The sequence below is a fragment of the Petaurus breviceps genome, unplaced genomic scaffold, assembly GCF_028583685.1.
Source record: "Petaurus breviceps papuanus isolate PSGF00001 unplaced genomic scaffold, PetGlider_PUasm1.0 90537, whole genome shotgun sequence".
NCBI classification, from domain to species: Eukaryota; Metazoa; Chordata; class Mammalia; order Diprotodontia; family Petauridae; genus Petaurus; species Petaurus breviceps.
Genome location: NW_027187271.1, coordinates 1,211,993 through 1,235,842, shown reverse-complemented (window position 1 = coordinate 1,235,842; position 23,850 = coordinate 1,211,993). Strand labels below are relative to the sequence as shown.

General features: G+C 39.6%; 1 protein-coding gene across 1 annotated transcript in view; it reads left to right on the top strand.

Moving 5' to 3' along the window:
• EPO (erythropoietin) overlaps nt 1–4,090 on the top strand; it is a 12,395-nt gene extending 8,305 nt beyond the window's left edge. The window contains exons 2-5 of the mRNA XM_069063131.1: nt 1,138–1,269; nt 2,158–2,244; nt 3,516–3,695; nt 3,935–4,090. Coding sequence (XP_068919232.1) covers nt 1,138–1,269; nt 2,158–2,244; nt 3,516–3,695; nt 3,935–4,090 — 555 coding nt within the window. The remainder of the gene's footprint in view (nt 1–1,137; nt 1,270–2,157; nt 2,245–3,515; nt 3,696–3,934) is intronic.
• Nucleotides 4,091–23,850: the final 19,760 nt, after the last annotated feature.

The following is a 23,850-nucleotide window of genomic DNA, read 5'->3' as shown; positions in this document are numbered from 1 at the left end:
CGACCCCCAGCCTGCAGGCAGCAGCAGTGTCCCAAGGGCTAGCCCCCCGGCGGCGGCTTTTTGTGCCCCCCGGGGCGGATTTTTTTTTTTTTTGGGAGGGGGGAGGGGGGATTCCTTTACCCAGGTTTAGGAAGACACCTTTCTGGGTTTGCTCACCTATTGAAATCCCTGGCTTCCCAGAAGTCTTCAATCTGACACATATTCTTTCTGGGTAGTAACTCTCCTGGGGTTGGGATCTGACCCTCCCAAAATGAGGGCTCCCTGCATGGGGACAGGCCAGGCTCCTGGTCTCTAAGGGTGTCGTGGCTCACAGGAATGGAGATGGGGGTTCATGGTGAGTAATCCCAACCTCTCAGAAGCGGGGGGGCAGGCATTCAGGGTTAGTGGCTAGTATGGGCTGGGCAGGTTACAATTCTCTTTTAGGTCACTTGTTTGGGGAAGGATTTGGTGCTGGGGCTATTGACAGGGAGGTGACTGGGTTCAAGGACCACGGATTTGCCAAGGACCCCGGAAGGGGGAGGGGGAGCAGATGGGGCAGGACTCCACGTGCAGATGGAGAGGAAAGGGAATCTCCACTGTAGGGCACATGCAACCAGCCCCCTTGCCTGAGGGAGCAGGACATTTCAGTTCATAGGGAGAAAGCAGGACTGGAGTGGCCAGCTTCTGGGAGACACAGCAGAGTTGGAACTGGGATCTAGCTGAAAGGGTATCCCAAAGCAGGCTGGAGAGCAGAATGCTTAGGGTTCACTGGAGTGGGAGGTGTGAATGGGAAGGTATATGGATGTAAGACTGGGAAGTGAACGTTTGCATTTTTGGATGGCAGTGTGCATATATGTCGGGGTTAGGGGGCAATACCATTGGATGCTAAATTGTTCTCTCAAAGCAATTCCTTATCAAAGGAAGTGTTAATGTAGTGGAAAGACTGGATCTGGAGCCAGGGGATGAAATCTGAGTTCTGATACCACCTTTCTAACCTGTCGCTTAACCATCTTGGCCTCAGTTTCCTCTTCTGTAAAATGAAGGGTTAGACTAAATGATCTTGATGGTCTCTTCCAGCTCTAAGATTTTCTCTTTCATCCTTCCTCCCATAGCCACTTTCTATCTCACATTCAGCTTTGCTTTTTCTCTCCTCCAGAGTTCCTTGTTTTGCTGCAGTTGCTGCTGTTTCACCTTGGAGTCTCGGTGTTGGGATCTCCACAATCCCCCTTCTGTGATAGCCACATCCTGGAGAGGTACATCCTCGAAGCCAAAGAGGCACAGAATGCTACGGTAAGGCCCCACCCCAGGGGAAACACAGTCCAAGCCCTTTTGAATAGTAGTTGCTTAATAAATATTTGTTGAATTGTTGAACCCAAAGTTCACTTCCTAGCCCACCAATCCTGGAATTCCTCCCAGTCCTCCACCCAAGGCTAGACAAGACCATTATAACTGGTGGTCAGATACCTTCAGAGAAGCAGTTGTATAAAGCAGGGAGAGCGTGTATGGAAATGGGGGTGGGGGTGTATAGTAGAGTGGAAGATAGCCACTATATATCATGTTATACTCACGTGAGAAAAAATAGGAACCAGGAGGTAGGGAGCATGGTGGAGAGCATTTTGGTGGAGATTAACTGAGTTAGAAAAAGAATCCACCTTAGTATGGGAATTTACTACAAGCTACCTGGATTCCAAGAGGAAACAGATGAGGATTTGGGGAAACAGATCATAAGCCTGGCAGTAAGGAATTAAAGAGTAGTAATAGAGTACTTCAGGTGTCTGGACATCAACTGGAACAAACTCTCTGCCAAAAGTAGGGTAACTAATAATCTATTGACTCAGCTTGATGATAATTCCAGCCTCCAAAAGGTAGCAGGGAAGGGAGGCAGAGAACTCAGTACAATGAAACATGCGGAGCTTAGTTTGACTAAGGACTTACTTTGACAAACAGGACCTGGGTTTGACTCTCAGCTCTGATCCTTATTCCCCGGTTGACTTTGTGCTAGTCATTTAATCTGCCCGGGATCTCAGTTACCTTATCGGTAACGTGAAGGAGTTGGACTAGATTACCTCTAAGGTTCCTTCCAGATCTCTGACCCTATGATGGACCAGGGAGCCATTGTTAAACTGGATAAGAACCTGAAAACCCTGAACTGTTGCATTGGGGATTGGGGTATTTTAGGTAGCCTGCATGGAAGATTGCAGCCTGGGTGAGAATATCACAGTCCCTGATACCAGAGTGAACTTCCACATCTGGAAGAAGATGGAGGTAAGACTGTGTTTTCTTGCTTGTTGACTGGCAGAAATAACCTCAGGGTTTTGTTTGTTTTTTAAAAGGACATGGGGGGGGGGGGAGGCAGTAAAGGAATGGCAATAAAGACAAAAAAGGATTTATTCGTTTATTGTTGGGTAGTGTAAGGATTGAGCTGGAGTAGGCCAGGAGGTGTGATAATAAGGAATTGTACTTTCTGTAGTAAATGAGGCTGTGGGAATAGAGAGGAAGAAATGACTGTGAAAGGAATTTTTAGGACTTTGTAACCGACTAAATCTGAGAGATGAGGGAGTATGAAGAGTGAAGGATAACTCCAAGAACTACAAAGATAGTATTACAGAAAGAAATACTGAAGTCAAATAGAGAAAATTTAGAGAAAGAGAAGTTCCATTTTGGATAAATTGAGTTTGAAAGATTGTTAGGACATTAAAATAGAGATTTCCTGTAGAGAGTTGAGGATGTTCATCCTCTAAAAAGCTCCAGAAAGTCAGAGCTGGAGATAAAAACTGGGGAGTCATATGCATGGAGGTGGTAGTTGAACCTGTGGTATTTAATGACACTACCAAGGGAAAGAGAAGACTGAATGGGAAAAGTAAAGAAGAGGAGAGGAGACCTGGGGACAAATCCTTGGGAAAATATTCACATTAAGGATTCAGGAAGAGGGTAAGGATGAGTATGTCCTTCCACTGAGACAGAGAAAGAGAGAGAGAGAGAGAGAGAGAGAGAGAGAGAGAGCTCACAAAAAAATCTAGGAGGAAAACCAAGCGTGTGGTGTCTCTGAAGCCAAGTAAGGAAATATTATCTGGTAGAAGTCAACTGGGTCTAAAACTAAGAAGTCAAAAAGAATGAGGATTCGAGAAAGACCTTTGGATTTGGTGATTAGTAAGTCATTGCTGACCTTTGCAAAGGTAGTTTCGAAGAGTAGTAGGAGCAGAAGCAAGATTGCAGGGCATTGAGGAGACAGTGGGTAGTAAGGAAGTTGGGGAACTCTATGTAAACAACTTTTTCAATAAGTTTAGCCTTGATGGGAAAGAGCAATATGGAGTCTTAAATGGTTGCCGATATAAAGGAACTGGTGGAAGAGATTCAAGATACATGCAAGAGAAGAGATAAAGATGCTGACAGGGAAGAAAAAGAAAGAGAGGCCAAGGAAAAAAATGCTGCCATGTTGAGACAGAGATAAGGCAAGGGCAGAGAGGAGGCCAAAGCTACTGATGGAGGAGATGAAAATAACCTTAGGTTATGCTGACTCTCTTATTTCTCTTTAGGTGGGACAGAAGGCAGGGGAGGTCTGGCAGGGGCTGACCCTGCTCTCTGAAGCTGTTCTAAAAGGGCAGGCCTTGCTGGTCAACTCCTCCCAGACACCAGTAGCTCTAAAGCTCTTTGTGGACAAAGCTGTCAGCAGCTTGAGAAGTCTCAGATTCCTGCTTCGAGGACTGGGAGTACAGGTAAGGGTAGTTTGGTGAAGTCACCAGGAATCAGGAGGATTGGGAACAAACTTCATTGGAAACATGAAATTTGGAAAACTCACCTCTGGGCCTTTATTTCTTCCCTCCATGAAACGGGGAGAAAATCTCTGCTCCCAGTTGACCTCCCAATAGTAGACCAAAGTTCCAATTCTGCCCCAGTAATTTTTTCATTTTTAGGATGCAGGCAGTTCACTAAACTTTTTTTCTCTCCTTGCCAGGAAGAAGCTGTCTTTGTTCCAGATGTCCCAACAGCAGTTCCATTCCGTACTTTCACTGTTGGAACCATGGACAAACTTTTTCGAATCTACTCGAATTTCCTACGGGGAAAGCTCAAGCTGTTTTTGAGGGAAGCCTGCCAAAGAGAGGAGAGGTGACTAGCTGCTCCCCCACCTCCATCTTAGGCACATCCACCAACCCACCCTACTCAATGATACTGCTCGGGTCTGTCTGTGCCATCACTGCTACCAGCACTCTCCAGGGGGATGAAGCAATCAGTGCCAGCTAGCTCATGGACATGGCGGTGCCAATGAAGATGCCTGAAACTGATATTCAACTCTGAGTTCCAGGGCTATCACAATGCCAAGACAGAGAACTGTGAACTGGAGGAATCTAGCTCTAAATCAAGCCATGAGAGGAAAATACCTTAATTCATCTTGAAGACACAATGATGCCACCATAGAAGTGTGGAGGAAGACTGCTCCTATCTGGAGCCACAGACCAGGGAAGAAGCATTCAGGAGCTTAGGAGGCAAATAACCTGTTCCCCAGGCCTGGCTGATTCATGTGTTGGCCAAAGACTAATAGCTTGATGTAGGGGCGGAAGAACGGCAGAGATAGAATGGGTTCCCAGATAGGGGTGTCCCTGGTCTCATTGGTATCCAATTTTTTTGGGTTTTTGTCTCTATTTTTAATGTTTAAGAACCTAACTGCCAAGAATGAAAAACACCAAACGTATCTTGGCTTTTCTGTTTTCCCCTTTGATCCTGACTTAAAAAAAAATAAATAAACTGTTTCCCTCCTCCATTCTCTGGGTCCTGGCCTGGCCTACAGCCCTGGGAAGCATGGAGGTTACAAGGGTCAGGCCCTACGTGCTGCCTCATCCGGACTGCTTGACTTCTTGACCTTATTGGGCCTGAAGCCATAGACTCAACCGCTGTTGGTCAATAACCTGTCTCTACTCAAAGTAACCCCAGGCAGGAGCTGCCAATTTCTCGCAGGAGAAGCCTTTAAAGGGAATGAAGGGGTGGGAAGAACACTAACATGTGACTAGAAAAGCACCCACCAAGGGAGGCAGCTCCCAATTCAAGGCAATGAGACACTTCCCTCCTTGCTTCTTCTCCCTGGACCTCAGACTTTGGCTCTACCTCTAATCTCTGCCACCATTCTAGAACCCAAGTATCCTAGTATCAAGTTATATTAGCTACCTCAGTTTCCCTATGTCTAATTTAATCCAGAATTTGGTTTCCTAGCTGGTGTTTTTCTCTTGCCCCCTAACATCTAATTTTCCCTTCAGGCATGATGGAGAAGAGGCTTTGGAATACAACCCCTCAGTACCCAATTCTTTCCATATTCACTCCTCCACCTATCCTCCCTCAAATTCCCTGTATTCTCTTTGTAAGCTGTATCGATGCCTTTTGCTGTTATATAATATAAATATATATGAAAGAATGCTTTTAAATGTTAAATTTCATTATTTTTCTTTTTTATATCACCTTCATTTCCAAATAGCTCTCTACCCCTTTCTCTTCCCACCAAGGCATCACTTGTGATAGATAATAAAGAAAAAAAAATAGTTTAGCAAAACTAACCAACACATCAATATCTGACAATGTATACAGTATTCCATTACCCATAATCCCCAGTCTCTGCAAAGAAGGGAGGAAGGTGTATTTTCTTATTTCTTCTCTGAAGGCTAAGCTTGATTCTTATAAACTTTTTTGTTCTATCCATTTATACTTTTGTAGTCATTATGTCACATTCAATTCCAAATGTTTTCTTCTCTGCTCCCCTACCCAGTGAATCTTCTCTTGTAACAAAGATAAAGGGGAAAAAATAAGATGAGCAAAACCAACCAATACAGTAATTTTGTCTGACAGTAGATTTACCATCCATAGGCCTTCAACAGAAAGGGGAGAAGTAAACGCTTTTATTCTTGGTTCCTACCTTATTTAACCTTGGGTAATCCTTGAAACCCTACCCAGAAGTGAGATTCTCAGCTACCCAGTCAGATGATACCACCAAATTGGATCCAAGTATTGGGGCTTGGGGACAAATACTGTCCAACTCATTGACTGTACCTGTTTTCTTTTTAAAAATGAAAGAGATCAGTCCTACAAATACCTAAGTGGAAAAGATGTTTAGAAATCCCCCAAAGACGAGTTTAAGAAGTAATGGGAAATGGGATGGAGGAGGTGAGTGAAGGGTAATGAAACAGTGAAGTAAAAGGATACTGTCTTGAATTCCCACAATGGTTAGCCAAGTCCCCTGTGCAATGCTGTCCTCTGCTGGCCCAGTAGGGAAATGTTATAGGAATCAATCCGTTAGTCAAACAAGCATCTATTGTATGTGTCAGGCACTATTCTAAGCCCTAGGGGTACAAAGGAAAACAATCCTTGCCTTCAAAGAACTTACATTTGAATGGAGACAACATATTCATAAACAGATATACACATAATATTAATAACAATTATGAATAATAATAACACAAAGTAACTTCTGAGGGGAAGTCTTCCTGCACTAAGATATCATTTGAGCTGAATCCTGAAGAAAGCTAGGAATCTTAAGAGATGAAGGCAAAGAGGGAGAACCCACCCTTCCAATTCCTTATACTTTATCTCTCAGAATTCAAGTGCTCTGACTCCAGGTTGCGTTTTTTTTCCCATTTAATAAATCAACAGGATAATACAAATGACATATATGTTTGATGCTATCAATAGTTGGCATGGAAAAACAAATTAACTAACAATAAAAGATAGTACATGATTGAATTATAGTCTACTACCATTGCTCTGGACTCTCTTCTTTTAACCTCCTGTGATAGCTGACTAAGTGATACTTTTCACTTCTTCCTTTCTGGGAGTAGGGGGAGCCAAATCCTCCAGAATCATGCTTGTCCCCATCTAGGGATTTGCCTTTTGGTGAACCTCTTTGCTAGCTACAGATCTTTTTTTTCACATTCTTTTTCTCTCTGGAAATTAGCCCTCCCGGTGTCCGTGTTCAATTGACCTGGTAAAGTGAGGAAGAAAGACTTGGTTACATTCAGAAGCAATGGCCGGAATCCACTGAGATTCCTTCCTCTACTGATTTGGAGAACTGGTTGTTGTTGTTTTTAAATTTTTTTTTTTGGTGCAGATTCTTAATATGGGCTATTAATAAAATTATAACAGCTCATCAACCCTTTCCTCCTCCTCACCCCCCCCAACCCATCTCTAATACTAAACTGAAAGGGATATTTCCTAGCCAATTAAATTCTGCATAATTCAACAGTCCCGTTTTCAATCTATGAATGCAATTAATTATGTACAGAACAAATGAAATTGATCTCATTCTTTTTTTTTTTTTGGAGGGGGGAAGGTAGGGCAATTGGGGTTAAGTGACTTGCTCAAGGTCACAAGGCTAGTTTTTTTTGTGTGTTAAATGTTTGAGGCTGGATTTGAACTCAGGTCCTTCTGACTCCAGGGCCGGTGCTCTATTCACTGCGCCACCTAGCCGTCCCTATTAATCTCATTCTTTAACTAAAGAAAATAGGACTTAAAGTATTATTGAAATAGTAAGAAACAACTTTAAGTAGAAGCAGATAACTTTGGACTCAAACTTCTTCTCTGATAAAAAAAAGGAAAGGGAATAAATAATAAAGAAAGTGGAAAGAAGGAGGTATTCTTGGCAGGGTTAAAGTTCATTAAGTATAGGATTTGTTTCTCACTCTGGTCATTGCTGTCCTTTCTCCCTCTGGTGGACAAAGATGCTAACTGTCTTGGTGGAGCCTGGACAAATTTAACACTATTCTCTGCATATGCTATCCACCTGTCTCTATGTGCCCCCTCCACCCTCACCCCATGTAATGGTAATGTAATTTTGAACTTGAAGATCCCTTTTGTGTTGGCAAAAGTAGCAGGTACTTTACACTTAGTAACTGATCAAGCCTCTGATTGGTGAAACAGAAGGTATGACCAGGAAGGGGTTGACTAAAGGAAGTGAAGAGGTAATATTGTGTATTTAAGAAAAGCCCCAGAGAGGCACAGTCAGAATTTCCTCCAGACTGAGATCTGGTGGCAGAACAGCTACAGAAGAATGAAGAACTGAGTCCTGAGAACTTGTGGTGGTGGAGCTTCTTCTGAACAGGAGCCCAGAGCCAGGAGCCAGGAGGCCAGAATCCGGAGCTAGGAGCCCCGGAGCCAGGAGCTCAGGAGCCAGGAGCCCAGGTGTCTGAAGCATGACCAGGATGCTGAGACTTTGTTTGTGGCTTGGTTGAGGCCTTGAATTCCTTGGAGCAGAAATGGTGAAGGAGCTGACATGGACCAGACCCTGTGAACTTCAGTGTGGAGCAGGACCTGCCCAGACAGCTGGTCAAGGAACTGGAAGCTTGCCATTGAATCCAGGTAGAATCTGGGACCATGGAAGGGGATCCAGGGAATCTGAGAACAGGCCCCAAGTCAAGATGAAGAAAAGACCTCTCCTTGGGTACTGAGTAATTATGGAATTATAGTTTACTAGTGACCTAAAGGGTGGAGGGTTTTGTGTATGATACTTAGTAAGACTTTGCTGAATAACTGACTGATTGTACTTTGAATACTTTGACTATTGTTACTGATTAGTGACTGATTGAGTTAATCAAGACTTTGCCCCAAGAGTGGAAGACTTTGACTGTGTACTTTGATACTACTGATAAGTAACTAATTGAAGTAACTTAAGAGTGACTATTTTGTGACTGATTGAATTAACATAAGAGTGACTCTTTTACTTTGAGACTATGTTGTGAATATTATATTGTGATTTTCTGTGATAAGTTGAAATATGGTGAATGCTGTATTTTGAATTATGCTGTGCCTTGATTTTCCATGGATATTTTGCTTTTGTTATGGAATAGAGTGATCACTATACTGAGTAATCAGAACTTTAAAAAAGCTGTTCACAGTAGCAGCACTTCTGGAAAGCTTCTATGCATGGCATTACACCCCAACCCCTGCTGTAATGTAATGCCAAAAGAAGGCAACTTCCCAGGTTCAAAATACCAGCATAGGTGCTCTCTATTTTATTCAGTGACAAACCAAGAACAGAGAAGATCAAAACATGACATCATTCAAAATACAGCATTTACTAAGTGTGATTAAATAATCTCCAAGTACTACCCCACCCCAGGACCTTCCAATCATTCTATCAATTACAAAGTCTCTGTTCTAAATACTTCTCCACCCCTAGGCTATACCTTAATTAAGTCCACCACAAAGCCCCTCTTCTCAAATGTAGATTAGTTTCCAAACATAAAGTCAAAAGTTCCCCACCCCTGGATCACAATTGAATCTACCCCAGAGTTACATCAAGTTTAAACACAGCACTTAATACCCAAATGGAGCTCTTTTCTTCATCTTGACACGAGGCAAGTTCTCAGCAATCTTAGTTCCTGGGGAGACAAGGCTTAGCAAGGCCATAAGATACATTGCCAGTCCCTTCATGAATTCATCCTCTGTCTGTAGAACAGTCCTAGAACCCCTGAACACATTAGCAAAGCCCTCTCCCAGGATTTCTGTAAACATACAACAAGAAAATCCTTCTTCAGGGCTTCTGAACCAACAGAAAGGCTCCCAGACCCCTGCAACAACAGCACTGTCCTTCACCAGTGGACAGTATTCATTCTGTCTGCAGGACAGTCTCTAGACCCCTGCAACAACAGCACTGTCCCTCACCAGTGGACAGTATTCACTCTCTGTCTGCAGGACAGTCTCAGGGCTTCTTAGCGAACAGCCAGGTTCCAGGACTTCTTCAACAAAAGGACTGTCTTTCACCAGTGGACAAATCTGGCAAAACAACATCAAAACAGACAGACAAAGTACCAGCAAAACAGCCATGTCTCCTCAGTCCTTGGCAGCTCAGGGGGCAGGTCTCAAAAGTCCAGGGCAATTCAAAGCGGCCACCAGAAATTCTCTTAGTCTCTCTCTCTCTCTCCACGAGGTGCTGCTTCCAAAAAGATCTTCCGCCTCTCTCTTGTCTCTCCAAATCTACGTCACCAGCTCCTCCCAGTTCAGGACTTTCTTTTCACATCAACAAGCCCATCCCACAGGTGGGATTAACAAACTCTGGGTTTTAACACAATCAATTTGAAAACCAAGCCAATACAGGGGAATCTTTAATTGCCATTACTATCACACCTGCACAAATTCATTATAAACTATCCAGGTTGCCTGGCAGAACATCCATACTATGCCATTATTCTGTCTCTCTCCAGATTAGGCAGAGGAGCAAAAAAAGTAAAATAAAATAAACTCCAGTAATCTACCAGGATTTGGAATTTCAATGTCCCTTTTGGAATTAGTTGGAATAGAGTTGGGGTTGGCAGCTGGAATTATGCAGCATATACACCAGCACATAAGAGAGCAAAGATGAATAACCCAAATATACATCAACAACATATACAGCAATTTTTGTTAAGATGGCTACCTGAAAGAGAGACAGGTCCCAAACTCCCATATATCTAACCTGGTGGAAAAAAAACCCAACAACAATCACCAAAACTGAAGTTCTGCACTTGACAGAATAACAACCAAGAAACCTAATAAACTACAGTTAAGTGATTTCTTCTACCTCAGAACTGCACAAAATTAAACAGAAGGCCATGGACAATAGACCTACCCCAAATCCCTGGTCATCACAACTGCCTTCTAGCTCAAGCAGGACTGGAGAAAGAGGGGAGGTCTTCCCTGAGAAAGCTCCAGGGTGGGTATCTTGGAAGCCTTGACAAGTAGCAACAGGCATTGACCAGTGAGATGATTATCATTGAAGTAGAAAAGTGCTTCATTAAGGTAGAAGAGGTAGGACTGCCTAGGCCCAGAGGCTCTGAGGTATCACTTCACACCCACCAGATTAGCTAATATGACAGAAAAATAAAATGACAAATGTTGGAGGGGATGTAGAAAATTGAGACACTACTGCACTGTTGGTGAAGTTATGAACTGACCCAATCATTCTAGAAAACAATTTGGAATTATGCCCCTTTGCTTTGACCTAGCAATATCTCTACTAGGTCTGTATCCCAAAGATTAAAAAAGAAGGGAGGTAGAGAGACCTATTTGTACAAGGTATTTATAGTATCTCTTTTTGTGGTGGCAAAGAATTGGAGATTGAGAGGATGCCCATCAAATGGTGAATGACTGAGCAAGTTGTGGTTTGTGATTGTAATGGAATATTATTGTGCTATAGGACATGATGAACATGCAGATTTCAGAGATGACATGAGCTGATGCAGAATAAAGTGAGCAGAACCAGGAGAACATTATACACAGTAACAGCAATATTGTATGATGAACAACTGTGAATGACTTAGCTCTTCTCAGCAATAAAATGATCCGAGACAACTCCAAAGGACTCATGATGAAAAATGCTAGCCACCTCCAAAGAAAGAACTGATGGAGTCTTAATGTAGACCAAGACATACTATTTTCTTCCTTCTTTCCTACTTGCTTCCTTCTTTCTTTTCTCTCACAAAATGAAAATTATTGAAATATATTTTACATGATTGCATATGTATAACCTATATCAGATTCCTTACCATTTCAGGGGTGTGAGGAAAAGGAAAGGAGAGAAAGAGAATTTGGGACTCAAAATAAAAAAAAACCTTCATGTCAAAAAATTGTTTTTATATGTAATTGGGAAAAATATTAGTAAAAGAAGAAATATTAAATCAATACCAAGAGACTGAAAAAATAGAAGTTAAAGATATCTGCTATCCAAAGCAACTGACCTGGAAAATAGGACAAGGAGAGATAATTGAAGAATTACTGAACTTCCTGAAAAGCATGTTTTTTTAAAAAAAAATCTGTTGGACCTGAGTTCAAATCCAGCCTCAGACACTTAACACACACACACACACACACAAACTAGCCGTGTGATCTTGGGTAAGTCACTTAACCCCAATTGCCCTCCAAAAAGCAAAAAAAAAAAAAAATCTGGACACTATATTTTAAGCAATTGTAATTGAAAACTTCCCACTGTATTATAATGATTAGCAGACAGATTTCAGAAAAACCTGGAAAGACTTACATTAACTGAAGCTGAGTGAAGTGAGCAGAACCAGGAGAACATTGTACACAGTAACAGTAACATTGTGTGATGATCAACTTTGATAGACTTAGCTCTTCTTAGAAATGCAATGATCTGAGACAATTCCAAAAGATTCATGATGGAAAATGCTACCACATCCAGAGAAAAGACTATGGAGTCTGAATGTAGATTGAAGTATACTATTCTCTCTCTCTCTCTCTCTCTCTCTCTCTCTCTCTCTCTCTCTCTCTCTCTCTCTCTCTCTCTCTCACACACACACACACACAACATGACTAATGTGGAAATATGTTTAATATGATTGTACATATATAGCTTACACCAGATTGCTTGACATCTTGGGGAGGGAGGGAGAAAAAATTTGGAACTCAAAATCTTATAAAAGTAGATGTTGAAAACTTTTTTAAAAAGCAATCTTTTTTTCCCCTCATTTTGCCTATACCTAACCACTCAATTTCTTGTCTTATTGCTGCAGGTAGCATTTCTAGCACTATAGCAAATAATAGTAGTGATAATGGACCTCTTTGTTTTACCTTTGATATTATTGAGAAGACCTTTAATTTATATCTATTACTTATTGTGCTTCCTCTTGGTTTTAGACAGATACTATTTGCCACACTGATTTCTTAATTTCACATTGTTTCCTTTGCTTCTTAGGGTTTGTTTAACAGAAATAGGTGTTGAATTTTGTTAAAAAGTTTTTTCTGTATCTAGTGATAAAATCATGTAATTTCTGTTATGTTACCATCCTATGTTATTGGTATATATCCAACATGGTCGTTGGGTCACACATCTTTTTAATATGTAGGTGAAGTTTTATTTTACTTAAAATGTTTGTATTAACATTTTATTATTTTACTTAAAATGTTTGTATTAACATTCATTAAGAATATTGGTCTAAAATTTTCTTTCTGTTTTGTCTCTTCATCATTTATGTATGAAAATCAAATTAGTGTCTTACAAGGAATTTGACAGAATCCTTTCTTCTATTATTTTTGCAAACAGTTTAAATATTGGAATGAGTTCTTTAAAAATTTGAAAGAATTTGCTTGTAATCCTTCTGGTGCTTCTTTGAGACTTTTTGAATTTCTTTTTCTGAGCTTGGGTAATTTAAATTCTCTATTTCTTGTTCTGTCAGTTTTTGCATTTTGTATTTCTGTGAAAATCATTTGATCATTTAAAGTGTCAATTTTATTGACATATAATTGGGCAAAATAGTTTCTAATAATATAACAATTTACTTCTCCATTTGCTATGAATTTTCCTTTTCCCTTTTTTATACTCACTTTGATTTTCCTTTCTTTTCTTACAATTATACCAGCTCATTGTTTATCTATTTTACTGTTAAAAAAATTAAATTCCAGTTTTATCACTTTATTTTTTCTCTCAATTTTGCTAATCTCTCATTTGATTTTCAGAATTTGTATTTTGGTGCATCTTTTAATTGTTGCTTTTTAGTTATTTTTTTTTAGTTGCAAGTCAAATTTGTTGATCTGTTCTTTCTTTCTTTTGATGATCAAAGTGTTTAGAGATAAATTTTTCCCTAAGGATTGCTTTAGCTGCTTCTCATAATTTTGGTAGAATGTCTCATTTTTGTTATTTCTTTGGTGAAATGATGTATTGGTTCTATAATTTGTTTTTTGATTAACCACTTATTTAGGATTAAATTATTCAGTCTCTAATAAATTTTAACACTTTTTAAAAGGTTCTTTATTCAATATAATTTTATTACATTGTGATTAGTAAATGATGCATTTATTATTTAATTATTTTTATTATGTTACAGTCTATAAATAATGTAATCATGCAAATTTACACCTCTTCATATTTATTTGCCATTTTCTCATGACTTCAGATAAGGTCCATTTTAATAAAAGTGATATTTGTATCTTTTGTGATCACGTCATAAAGTGTTATAAATCCTTTAGCTACAATTTTTACCATATATTTATAATTTGAAATTTTGCCTTTTGTTTATATTTTTGTTAGATTTGTCCAACTCAGAAAGAAAAATTAAAGTCTTCTACCATTGTTGTGTTACTATGTATGTCTTTTTGAAATGTATTTAATTTTTCTTTTTTGAATTTAGATGCCATGCCAGGAAAATATGAGTTTAATATTAGAATGGTTTGTCTTCTGTGATTCTTTTAAGCATTGTGTAATTTCCTCATCTTATTACATTGTGAATTCTTATTTTTGCTTTGTCTAATAACATGATTGCCCCTCCTGTTTTTTTGTACTCACTTTATGCATAATAAATTTTGTTCTAAACTCTCATTTTTAGATAATGTATGTCTTTGCTTTCTAGTGTATTTCTTGTAAGCAATAGATTGTAGTTGGTTTTTTTTTTTTACCCAATCTGTTACCTTCTTTCATTTTATTGGATATTTTTTAAAACTTTTAAATCCCTTTAAAGTTATGAGAGTTAGGGTTAGAAGATGTTATTGTGCTAGATGCAGATCCTCCCTCTCTCCCCCAAGCATTCTACCTGGGCTTATTTAGAGATATACTAGATCAAAGAAAGAATCGCTTCTGGACACCCCCACCCAAACTAGGAATGCACAAAGGAAACCCTATTCTTTTGAGATACTGGGATTGACAAGCCACAGCATGTTGAAAGAGAAAAGCGGAGAGAGCTAAGCACAAGCAGCAGACTGTGGAACTTCAAGGCATTTCCAGAACTTCTGGCCCAAGCTCTACAGTGACCAAGAGCAGAAAAGTCTATGCCTTCCCTGAGGCCAGGGTTTCAGGAGAATGACTTTAGGCTATTCTGGATGGTCAAGCATAGCACTCCTTGCCTGACTTTGAAGAACATCATAGCTTAGCCTGAACCTTTCCCAAACTGTTGACTGACTGCCTGAGCCTGCTTCAGAGGTAACAGATACAGGGTATTCTAGGCAGGTCTAGCCCAGGACTCTCAAAAACAGAATCTGAGGCTAGGCCAGTCCCAAAAGCTTGAAACCAACCCTATCTTAGCAGAGAGATCAAACCTGGGATATTGGAGGCAGGATCCAACATGGCACAGTGCCTTGAACCAAACTTCAGGAGAAAAAGCCTAGGTAAAATCCAACCTGAACAGTCCCTGGAACCTGTGACAAGATGCCCAACATAAGGATAACCCCAGAATTCAGCAGCAAGGGGAAAGGACAAGAATTGGAGCCTACCATAGGGAGCCGTCCTCCAGTCATGTGATAGGAGGGAGTGCTTAGGTAGAGCCCAGCACCAAAACAGCCCCAGAGTCCCTTTAAGTAGGGGCCTAGTCTGGGTCACTATACTTGATTGGATGGACCATGGCCATATCATTCAGTTCTGGATCTTGACTTAAACACAGATATCCTACTCCTGGCCCCCACAAGCAAACCAAAGAAAACTGTGAATAGTATAAGGAAATACCTTATTTTGAGAGATACTCAGGGGGTCCTCTAACCCCTGAAGAGAATAGTGATCCCACAGCAAGTCTAGGTAAAGCCTCAATTAAAAAAATACCTTGACTAGAGGTACTGCAGGAGTACCTGGAGGAAATGAAAAAAGAGATATCAAACAGAAAAGATAGAAGGGAGAAAATGTAAGGAAGACTGACACATTAGAACAGAAGGTAGGAAATGAATGCCTTGAAAATTAGAATGAGTCAGAGAGAAAGCAATTTATCAACAATACAAGAAGAACTATCAAAACAACAAAAAAAGAGAAAAATTTAAAATGTAATATTGAAATTAACTGACAACCTAAGAATTAGCAGACTCCAAAAATCATTATCAGAAAAGAAGGTATAGATGGCATATTTCAGGAAATTATAAATGAAAACTGTCTAGAACTCTTAGAACCAGAAGGCAAAATGAAAATATAAAAAATCTACCAGTCACCTCTGGAAAGAAACCCCAAAATGAAAATTCCCAAGAACATCAAAATCAAAATCCAGAGTTTCTAGGTCAAAGAAAAAAATATTGCAAACAATCAAAAAGGAGTATCTACCAAGGAGCCACAGTGAGGATTACACAAAACTTAGCTAACGCCAGCATAAATAAAAGGAGAGTTTGGAATACAATATTCCAAAAGGCAAGAAATAAAGAATTAGAACCAAGGACAACCCATCTGACAAACAATATGATACTGCAGGGGGGAAATGGGGCAGAAGATTTTCAAGCATTACTGGGGAAATAACTAGAATGGAGTAGACACTTGGAAATACGAATTCAGATGTCAAAGGAAACAAAAAGGTACACATATTTATATAATTGAAAGGGACTATATGAAGATTTCCACATAATTAGGAAGCTGGGTGGTACAGTGGATAGAACACTGAGCCTGAAGTTGGAAAAACCTGAGTTTAAATTCAGCCTTAGACAGTAGCTGTGCGACCCTGGGCAAGTCACTTAGCCCTGTTTGTTTCTATTTTCTTTTTTTTTTTAAAAGCAATCAGGGTTAAGTAACTTGCTCAAGGTTACATGGCCAAGTGTTTCTGGGTGGGTGCTAAGTGTCTGAGCCCAGGATTCAATCCCCAGGTCATCCCGACACTGGAGCCGGTGCTCTTACTTGCTGTGCTACCTGGCCACCCCTGTTTCTATTTTCTTATCTGTAAAATGAGCTGGAGAAGGAAATGGCAAATCACTCCAGTATCTATGCCAAGAAAACACCAAATGGGGTCATCAAGAGTTAGTCAAGACTGAAACAACTGAACAACAACATGTGGGAATTAAGTGTTTACATATTAATTGGAGGATAAGGAACAATTGTCTTCACTAATATATAATGCAATATAATGTAATACAATACAACATAATTATATTTTACACATGTAATACATAATAAATAATGTGTAATATAACTGAAATAGTGATTGAAAATGTAATTTTAAAAGAACATTTGAGAACAAAGTGTTTATACTTTATATATGTCTGTGTACAATATATTATATTATGCTGTATTATACTATATCTTATTATACCATGTATAACATACAATAACTAACATAATTAATTAAGGGTCATAGAGAAGAAAGGTTCAAATGCCAGGGAGTCTGTGGGTAGGGTTTTTTTTTCTATTTTTTTAAATGGTCTTAAGAGAAAATAAAAATGGTAGGACAAAGGACTACATTGGGAAAGAAAAGAGGAAGAAGGGGCAGGAAAACACTATTACATAAAAAAGATGTATAAAATGAAGAATATATAGTCATGGAGGAAAGGGTGTGGGGGAATAAGTGTCCAAAGAAGGTCATGTTCATCGAAACCAGAAAAAAGATTAAGCACAACTGCATACCCATGTATGCATGCATGTGCATGCATGTGCACGTGTGCACACATACACACACTGGAACATTTTAATTTCCTTTCCTTAATATATAAATATCTTCCTTTTTGTTACTTGTGAATTTTTTTTTGTCATCAAAATGACCAAATTTAACCACTAAATGTCTTGGATTTTGCAACATAAGGTATGCTGTTATTTTTCCTAGAGGTCATCTGAGGATTCTTTTGATCTGTGCTTTGTTTTCTGTATTCAGAATTACTAGACATTTTCTTATATTGTGTATTATTTCTTACATTATGGTGTTCAGATTTTTTGACTTGTCATGTTGTGGAAGACTATGATTCTTAGATTGTAGCTATGCAATCTGTCTTCAGGACGATTGACTTTTGCTTATATGGAGATCATGTATTCTTTTTTTCTTTTTTAAGCAATTTTAAGCAAGGTTAAGTAACTTGCTCAAGGTTACACAGCCAGTTATTTCTGGGTGTGGTGCTGAGTGTCTGAGCCCGGGATTCAATCTCCAGGTCATCCCAACACTGGAGCTGGTGCTCTTACTCGCTGTGCTACCTGGCTGCCCCTATTCTTTTTTTTTTTTTTTGCAGGAGGGAAGGCAGGGCAATTGGGGTTAAGTGACTTGCCCAAGGCCACACGGCTAGTGTTAAGTGTTAAGTGTCTGAGATCAAATTTGAACTCAGGTCTTCCTGACTCCAGGGTTGTTGCTCTATTCACTGTGCCACCTAGCTGCCCTGAGATCATGTATTCTTTTAACATTAATCCTTTTTTGCTTTCCTTTTTCATTTTCCAAATTGTCCTTCATTTCAGAATATTTGTATTCTCAATCTGGTATTCTAAAAAAAGCAAAACTTGAATCAAGTTGTTTCATTATGCTAATTATTTCTCCTATGCAGTTGTTAAATTCTGCCATTTTGTTCCCTTATGATTTATCTCAAGATTTTTTATTCTCTCTTAAAACTTTATGGAACAACTTGCTTCAAAATTTATTTAAAGAGGTTTATAATCTTTTGGATATTTTGGTACTCATCTTACCTTGTAATTTTAGTATCAACTTTGTTGATATTTTTGCTAGTGCTCTAGGTTTCTAACTGAATTTCTCTTTCTTGAAACTTTGGTGCTTTTTTTAAGCCTTATATTTCCTTGTCACTCACTTTGCTGGTGAGTTTACCATGAGGCATGCACACATGTGCAATATGTGTGTGTGTGTGCTCGAGTGAAAAAGAGAGAGAGATAAGATATGGCAGAGACAAATAAGGAGAACAGAGGAATGAGGGAAGAGGAGAGTGAAGCCTCTGGGTTGAGAGTTCTCCAGGGAAGGTCCATTTTTTTTTTAATGCCCTGTGTCTGGAGTGGCTTCCTCATTATCTCAATTCAAAAAAATCCCTTTATAATCCAATCTTTTTTTCAATCTAAGGTCCATAAGTTCTCCCATTATTTCCTGCCCAAATGATCTTAATCATTCTCTAACCTCATGTCTTCAGAGAGCCTCAATCTGTAAAATCTTTGCAAGAAATTGGATTTTGTCAGGAGCAGAAAAGAGACAACTTTACCTGCAAATGTAAATTGGTTACTGGGAAGAGCTCCTCTCTGGGTCCCAGGAAGTTCCTGCCCCCCTGTTATGGGAATGGGAATCTGAAGATCTTCCCTGCCCCTTGGCCCTTTGATAGGCTTATGTGACTCTGAGAACCTTCCCTGATTTGAAAATAAACTCTGCCCCCTAACAGGCTGAATGTGGTCACATGGAGGCTGTGGCAGGAGGCTTGTTTTTTTCAAGAATGCCCACACCTTGTTACTTTGTGTTTGGGCCGAGGGTCAAGAAGGTTGTGACATTCTCTGAGAAGGCTATATATATCCTGATGTGAGGTTTTGCTTTGGGGCTCACTTTGGGAAGAATTATGTGATTTAGCCAGATGAGACTCTGGGCAGCCATTGAGCCCCCCGACTTTGAAAACCCAGATGTTGGTGCTTCCCTCTCTGGTACTAACTAGGTATGGTCAGACAGCTGGAAACCCTCTCTGCTGATCTGTTTCTCTGTTTGTAACTTCTTTTTGTATTCTGTTTGCATTCTCTGAAGTTCAGGATGCTGACTTTTTCCCCTGAACTAGGTAAATGATATATGTTTGATTGATTAAAGTAAGATTGTTAACCCATTTTGACTTGCTTTCCTTTAGAAAAGCAGATCTAAGAACCTGTGCTAGCAGCCATCCTGGGTATGCTAGGGTACTTGCTGCTACACCCCCTCGGGTATAATCCAAGTTTCAAGTCTGGAACATTTGAATAAGACCCTTCTTGTTGGAGAGAATGTCTATGTGAGGGACAGGGTTAATGCAAGAACTTTGGAGAGTTTGAACAAATTCTCCATTTCTTCTTTGAAAGAGACAAACTTGGTTCCAGGCTTTCTTTGAGAAAGACTCCAGATAGAGATGAACAAGACAAAAAAACTTTGATGTCAAGTTGAGGGATGAAGGTGTGGAAGAAAAGAGAGCAGGGAATATTACTCTAACTTTTGAGACTCCAGACGAAGAACACTATTATTTTTCCCCTCCAGTACCACTCTAATCTTAGTAACTTCTTTTTAGCTGATGCTGCCATTTGATCTTTTTTAGATCCACTTCTTAACATGTTACTGATTTTCAGTTTGCCTCCATAGATACTTCAGGGAATTTCCCCTTGGGTGGGATCAAGGTTTCTCTCTCAGTTGAGCTGAGATATCTTGCTCTAGTGGAAAAGCTCATTACCTCTGTGTATTTTCTGGTTAATTCTAATCTATATAACTTCTTCAATTTCTGTTGCCTATCTGCTTGTATAAATGTTTTTACTAGCTATTGTCTTTTGTGTATGACCAGTATCTGTATCTCCAGGAAGAGTATGGGGATAATTGTGGAGACAAGAATGGACCAAGGAAATAAGGCTAGAGGTCTGGCATGAGAAGTCCTATCAACTTGCCTTTATGTCTGTTCCCTGCTTTCTAACAGGAAAGAAATTCTAATAAAAAACAAAAGACATGGAGGTATCTCATGGAGGTGACAAAAATTAGACCTAGAAGGTCCTTAACTAGGGTTAGAAAGCCAAAGGTTGGGTGCCAGGTGCCTCTTTCATATATTGCTCCTAAGTGCATCATCAAGATCATTAAGTTCTGAGTGTGGAAAGTAAAATTTTTTTTTATAAAACATGGCTCTTTATATTATTCTAGGAGAGATATAAATATGTATTTCAAGTCTGGGGTTTTAGGGGAGAAAGTTCATCTAGAAATATATATTATATATAAATATATATGTGTGTATATAACCTAAGGATATAGGTATATATGTGCATATGTATGCATACATGCTTACACATGTATATATGAACATATGTATATGGGTATATATGCATATATACAGTACATATACCTGATATCAAAGTTCCCAAATGTCTACAAATACATGTATATGCCTATATGTATATGTACATATATGTTTACAGAGAGATTTGTATGTATTTATCATGTATATATCAAATTGGAGGATGAGAAAAGATGTTAGAAGAAAGGTGAAGCATGAGACAGAGCTCTAACTCCTAAGACTTGGGAGAAAGGACACTATTACTCTCCAAACCCTTAGACCCTAGTAACCTTTCCTTAGCAGATCCTTCCATTTGACCTGCTCTAGACCTGCTTCCCTCAAGGCGCAGCTACCCCTGACCTCCTCAGTCAGAGGTAGTTAGCTGTGATTCTGGGAAGAAGGTTCAAAGGCTGGATCAGACGCCACCCTGATGATAGCATTGAGTAATGGACAGTGAGAGATTCCCCCTCTCCCTCCCAGGGGAAGAGTGCTTCTAATCCTGTTGCACCGTCATCCCTCTGCCCTCATCGCCATTGCTCTAAAAACTTTGCTAGTTGCCATGGAGACTGGGAGATAAGCCCTTGATGGAAAGAACTGGAGCTCAGGTCAAGGGTATCAAGACTATCTCAACCAGTTTTACAGACTTGGGCATCCTACTGTTATACCTCAAAGTCCTGGGCTAGCCCTCAGCTCATGCCCTCTCACAGTCACGAAGCTCCTTGATTTCTGTATCCTTCTGCTGATCTCCACCATCCCATATTCAGGTATGAAGAGGGGGTAGCCATCCAGCTCTTAGATGAAAAGAGGGAGATGGGAATAGGGTTGAGAAGAAGGATATATGCATCCTGATGTAAAATGCTGCCTACTTCCATATATGAACAGAAGAATTGTTGAAAAAGTAAAAAACAAACTAATAAATATTGGTGTAAGAAAAAAAGATAAAAATCAGCTTGTGAAGAAACCAATTAAGTGTTGAGCATAGACAATTGTTCTGAAGATCAGATAGAGAACTGCCCTCACAGGTGAACTACTGAAGGGACCTGTTTGAATGCAGACCAAAGACTGAGATAAAGGTGACTTTGGGCCACTGTGGTCCATCAGCTCATTTGTATATGACTATTTTAGAGTTTTGAAGTTTATAACTGAAAATATTACAAATCAATTAAGTGTTTGGAGACTGTGAGGGAGATTATATAAGTGTGATTGAAATAATATTCTACAGGGAAAAAAAGTATTAATTCAGCAAGGCACTAGGGGCAGCTAGGTGGCACAGTGGATAGAGTGTTGGGCCTGAAGACTCATTTTTCTGAGTTCAGATCTGGCCTCAGACACTTACTAATTGTGTGACCCATTTTGTTTTGTTTTTTTAAACCCGGTTTGCCTCAGTTTGCTTATCTGTATAATGGGCATGGCAAACCATTCCAGTATCTTTGTGGAAAAAGTATCATCAAAACATCAAAAAAAAAACATCAAAAGTGCCCAGAAAACCATTCCAGTATCTATCCAGCCAAGAAAATCCCAAATGAGGTCATAAAGAGTTGGATACAACTAATTGATGACTAATTGTTTACAGTAACTTCCTACCTTGAGGCTCCCATGCTCTATATACTGTGTCCCCTTTTCTCAAAAGGATTTTTTGAGTTTTACCTCCTAAAGGTGATTCACTGCATTAGGATTCTCTGATTTGAGGCATTAAGAACTGTTAAAAATCTAAGAAAAGAAGCTATAGGAAGAGATACAAGAGAGTAAGGGGAGTATAGAATGTCACAAAGAGAAAGGTACAGAAAACATTGAAGGCTTCTGAGACAGCTTCAGAGGTTTTGCTGGGAACTTTCTGATCAGTGGAGAGGAACTGTCTTGCTGATTGTCATGAAAGCAATGAGTGAGTACTACCAGAACAGGAGCAGCTAGGAGCTGACCAACTTTGTGTTATACAGACTGTTCTGAAGGGACCAAGGACAATCAAAGCCCGCAGTTGCCCTGAGCACTGGATTTTCCGCTTGGGTATCCTCGATAGATTACTTTAAATGTTTCTACTCTCCCTGACAGACACTGTATGACAGTGTCTAGGCTCCCCATGCCTGGAATGCTCTCCCTCGCCTGCTCTGACTACTGACCTCTCTGGCTTCCTTCAAGTCCCAACTAAGTGCCATTTGGAAATTAGATTGTCTTCACCTTTATTCTCCATATTCTTTTCCTAGACCTACCAACACTCAAGCCCTAAGCCAGTGGTCCTTAATCTTTTTTTTTTCATGTCATGGACTCCTTTGGAAATGTGGTGGAGCTAATTGACCATAGATCACCTTCTCAAGAAACTTTTGTTGTCTTCATTCATAACTGAAAGCCCACTTCTTACAAGAAACCCTCTACAATTCTTCGTTCCAGTGAGTTCTTGTTTACCTTGTATATGGCTTACTTTGCATGTTTGTTTGCATGTTAGCTTGTAAGCTCCTTGTGGGCAAAAACTACCTCTTGTCTTTTTTCATATCCCCTGTGCTTAGCACACACAGTGCATGGCGCATTATAATACATATAACATAAATAATAACAATAATAATGACTATTTTGTTGCTGTTGAGTTGTTTTAGTTATGTCTGACTGTGACCCCCATTTAGGGTTTTCTTGGCAAGGATATTGAAGTGGTTTGCCATTTCCTTCTCCAAATCATTTTATGGTTGAGGAACTGAGGTTAGCAGGGTTAAGTGACTTACCCAAGTCAGTGTCTGAGGTCAGATTTGAACTCAGAAAGATGAGTTTTCCTGATTACAAGCCCAGAGCTCTATTCACTGTGCTACTTTGCTGCCCTAATACCCTAATGGCTACTTAATAAATATTGATTGATTGATTGAGTGTGACACAGATTTGAAAATGAGTTGATATCTTTATTATTCCTGCTTTTGATTTCTAGTGAATTTTATTATTGTTATTTCTACTTTATTGTTTAGCAAATGTTTCATGTTTAAGACTTAATAGTGTCATGATGACTAGTTTCTTGGGGCGTCAGGTGTTATGGTGAATAGTCTCTCCCCTCCACACATATTCTCCAAGGTTGTCCCTAGAACTTCCAGAGTAGTGACATGATAGCTGTGACTGTCTCTGGGAACTTCAAGTCTACCAGTGTAAATCCAGGTTAGGTTAGCTATACCAAGAATGGACGGGACCTTGGGAACGGGGGAAATTTGGACATGAAGGAGGCAAATCACCCGGATATTAGAAGATACCTTCACTTTTACTCTCCATATTCCTTTCCTAGAGCTACCAATTCTAAGCCTTTAAGGC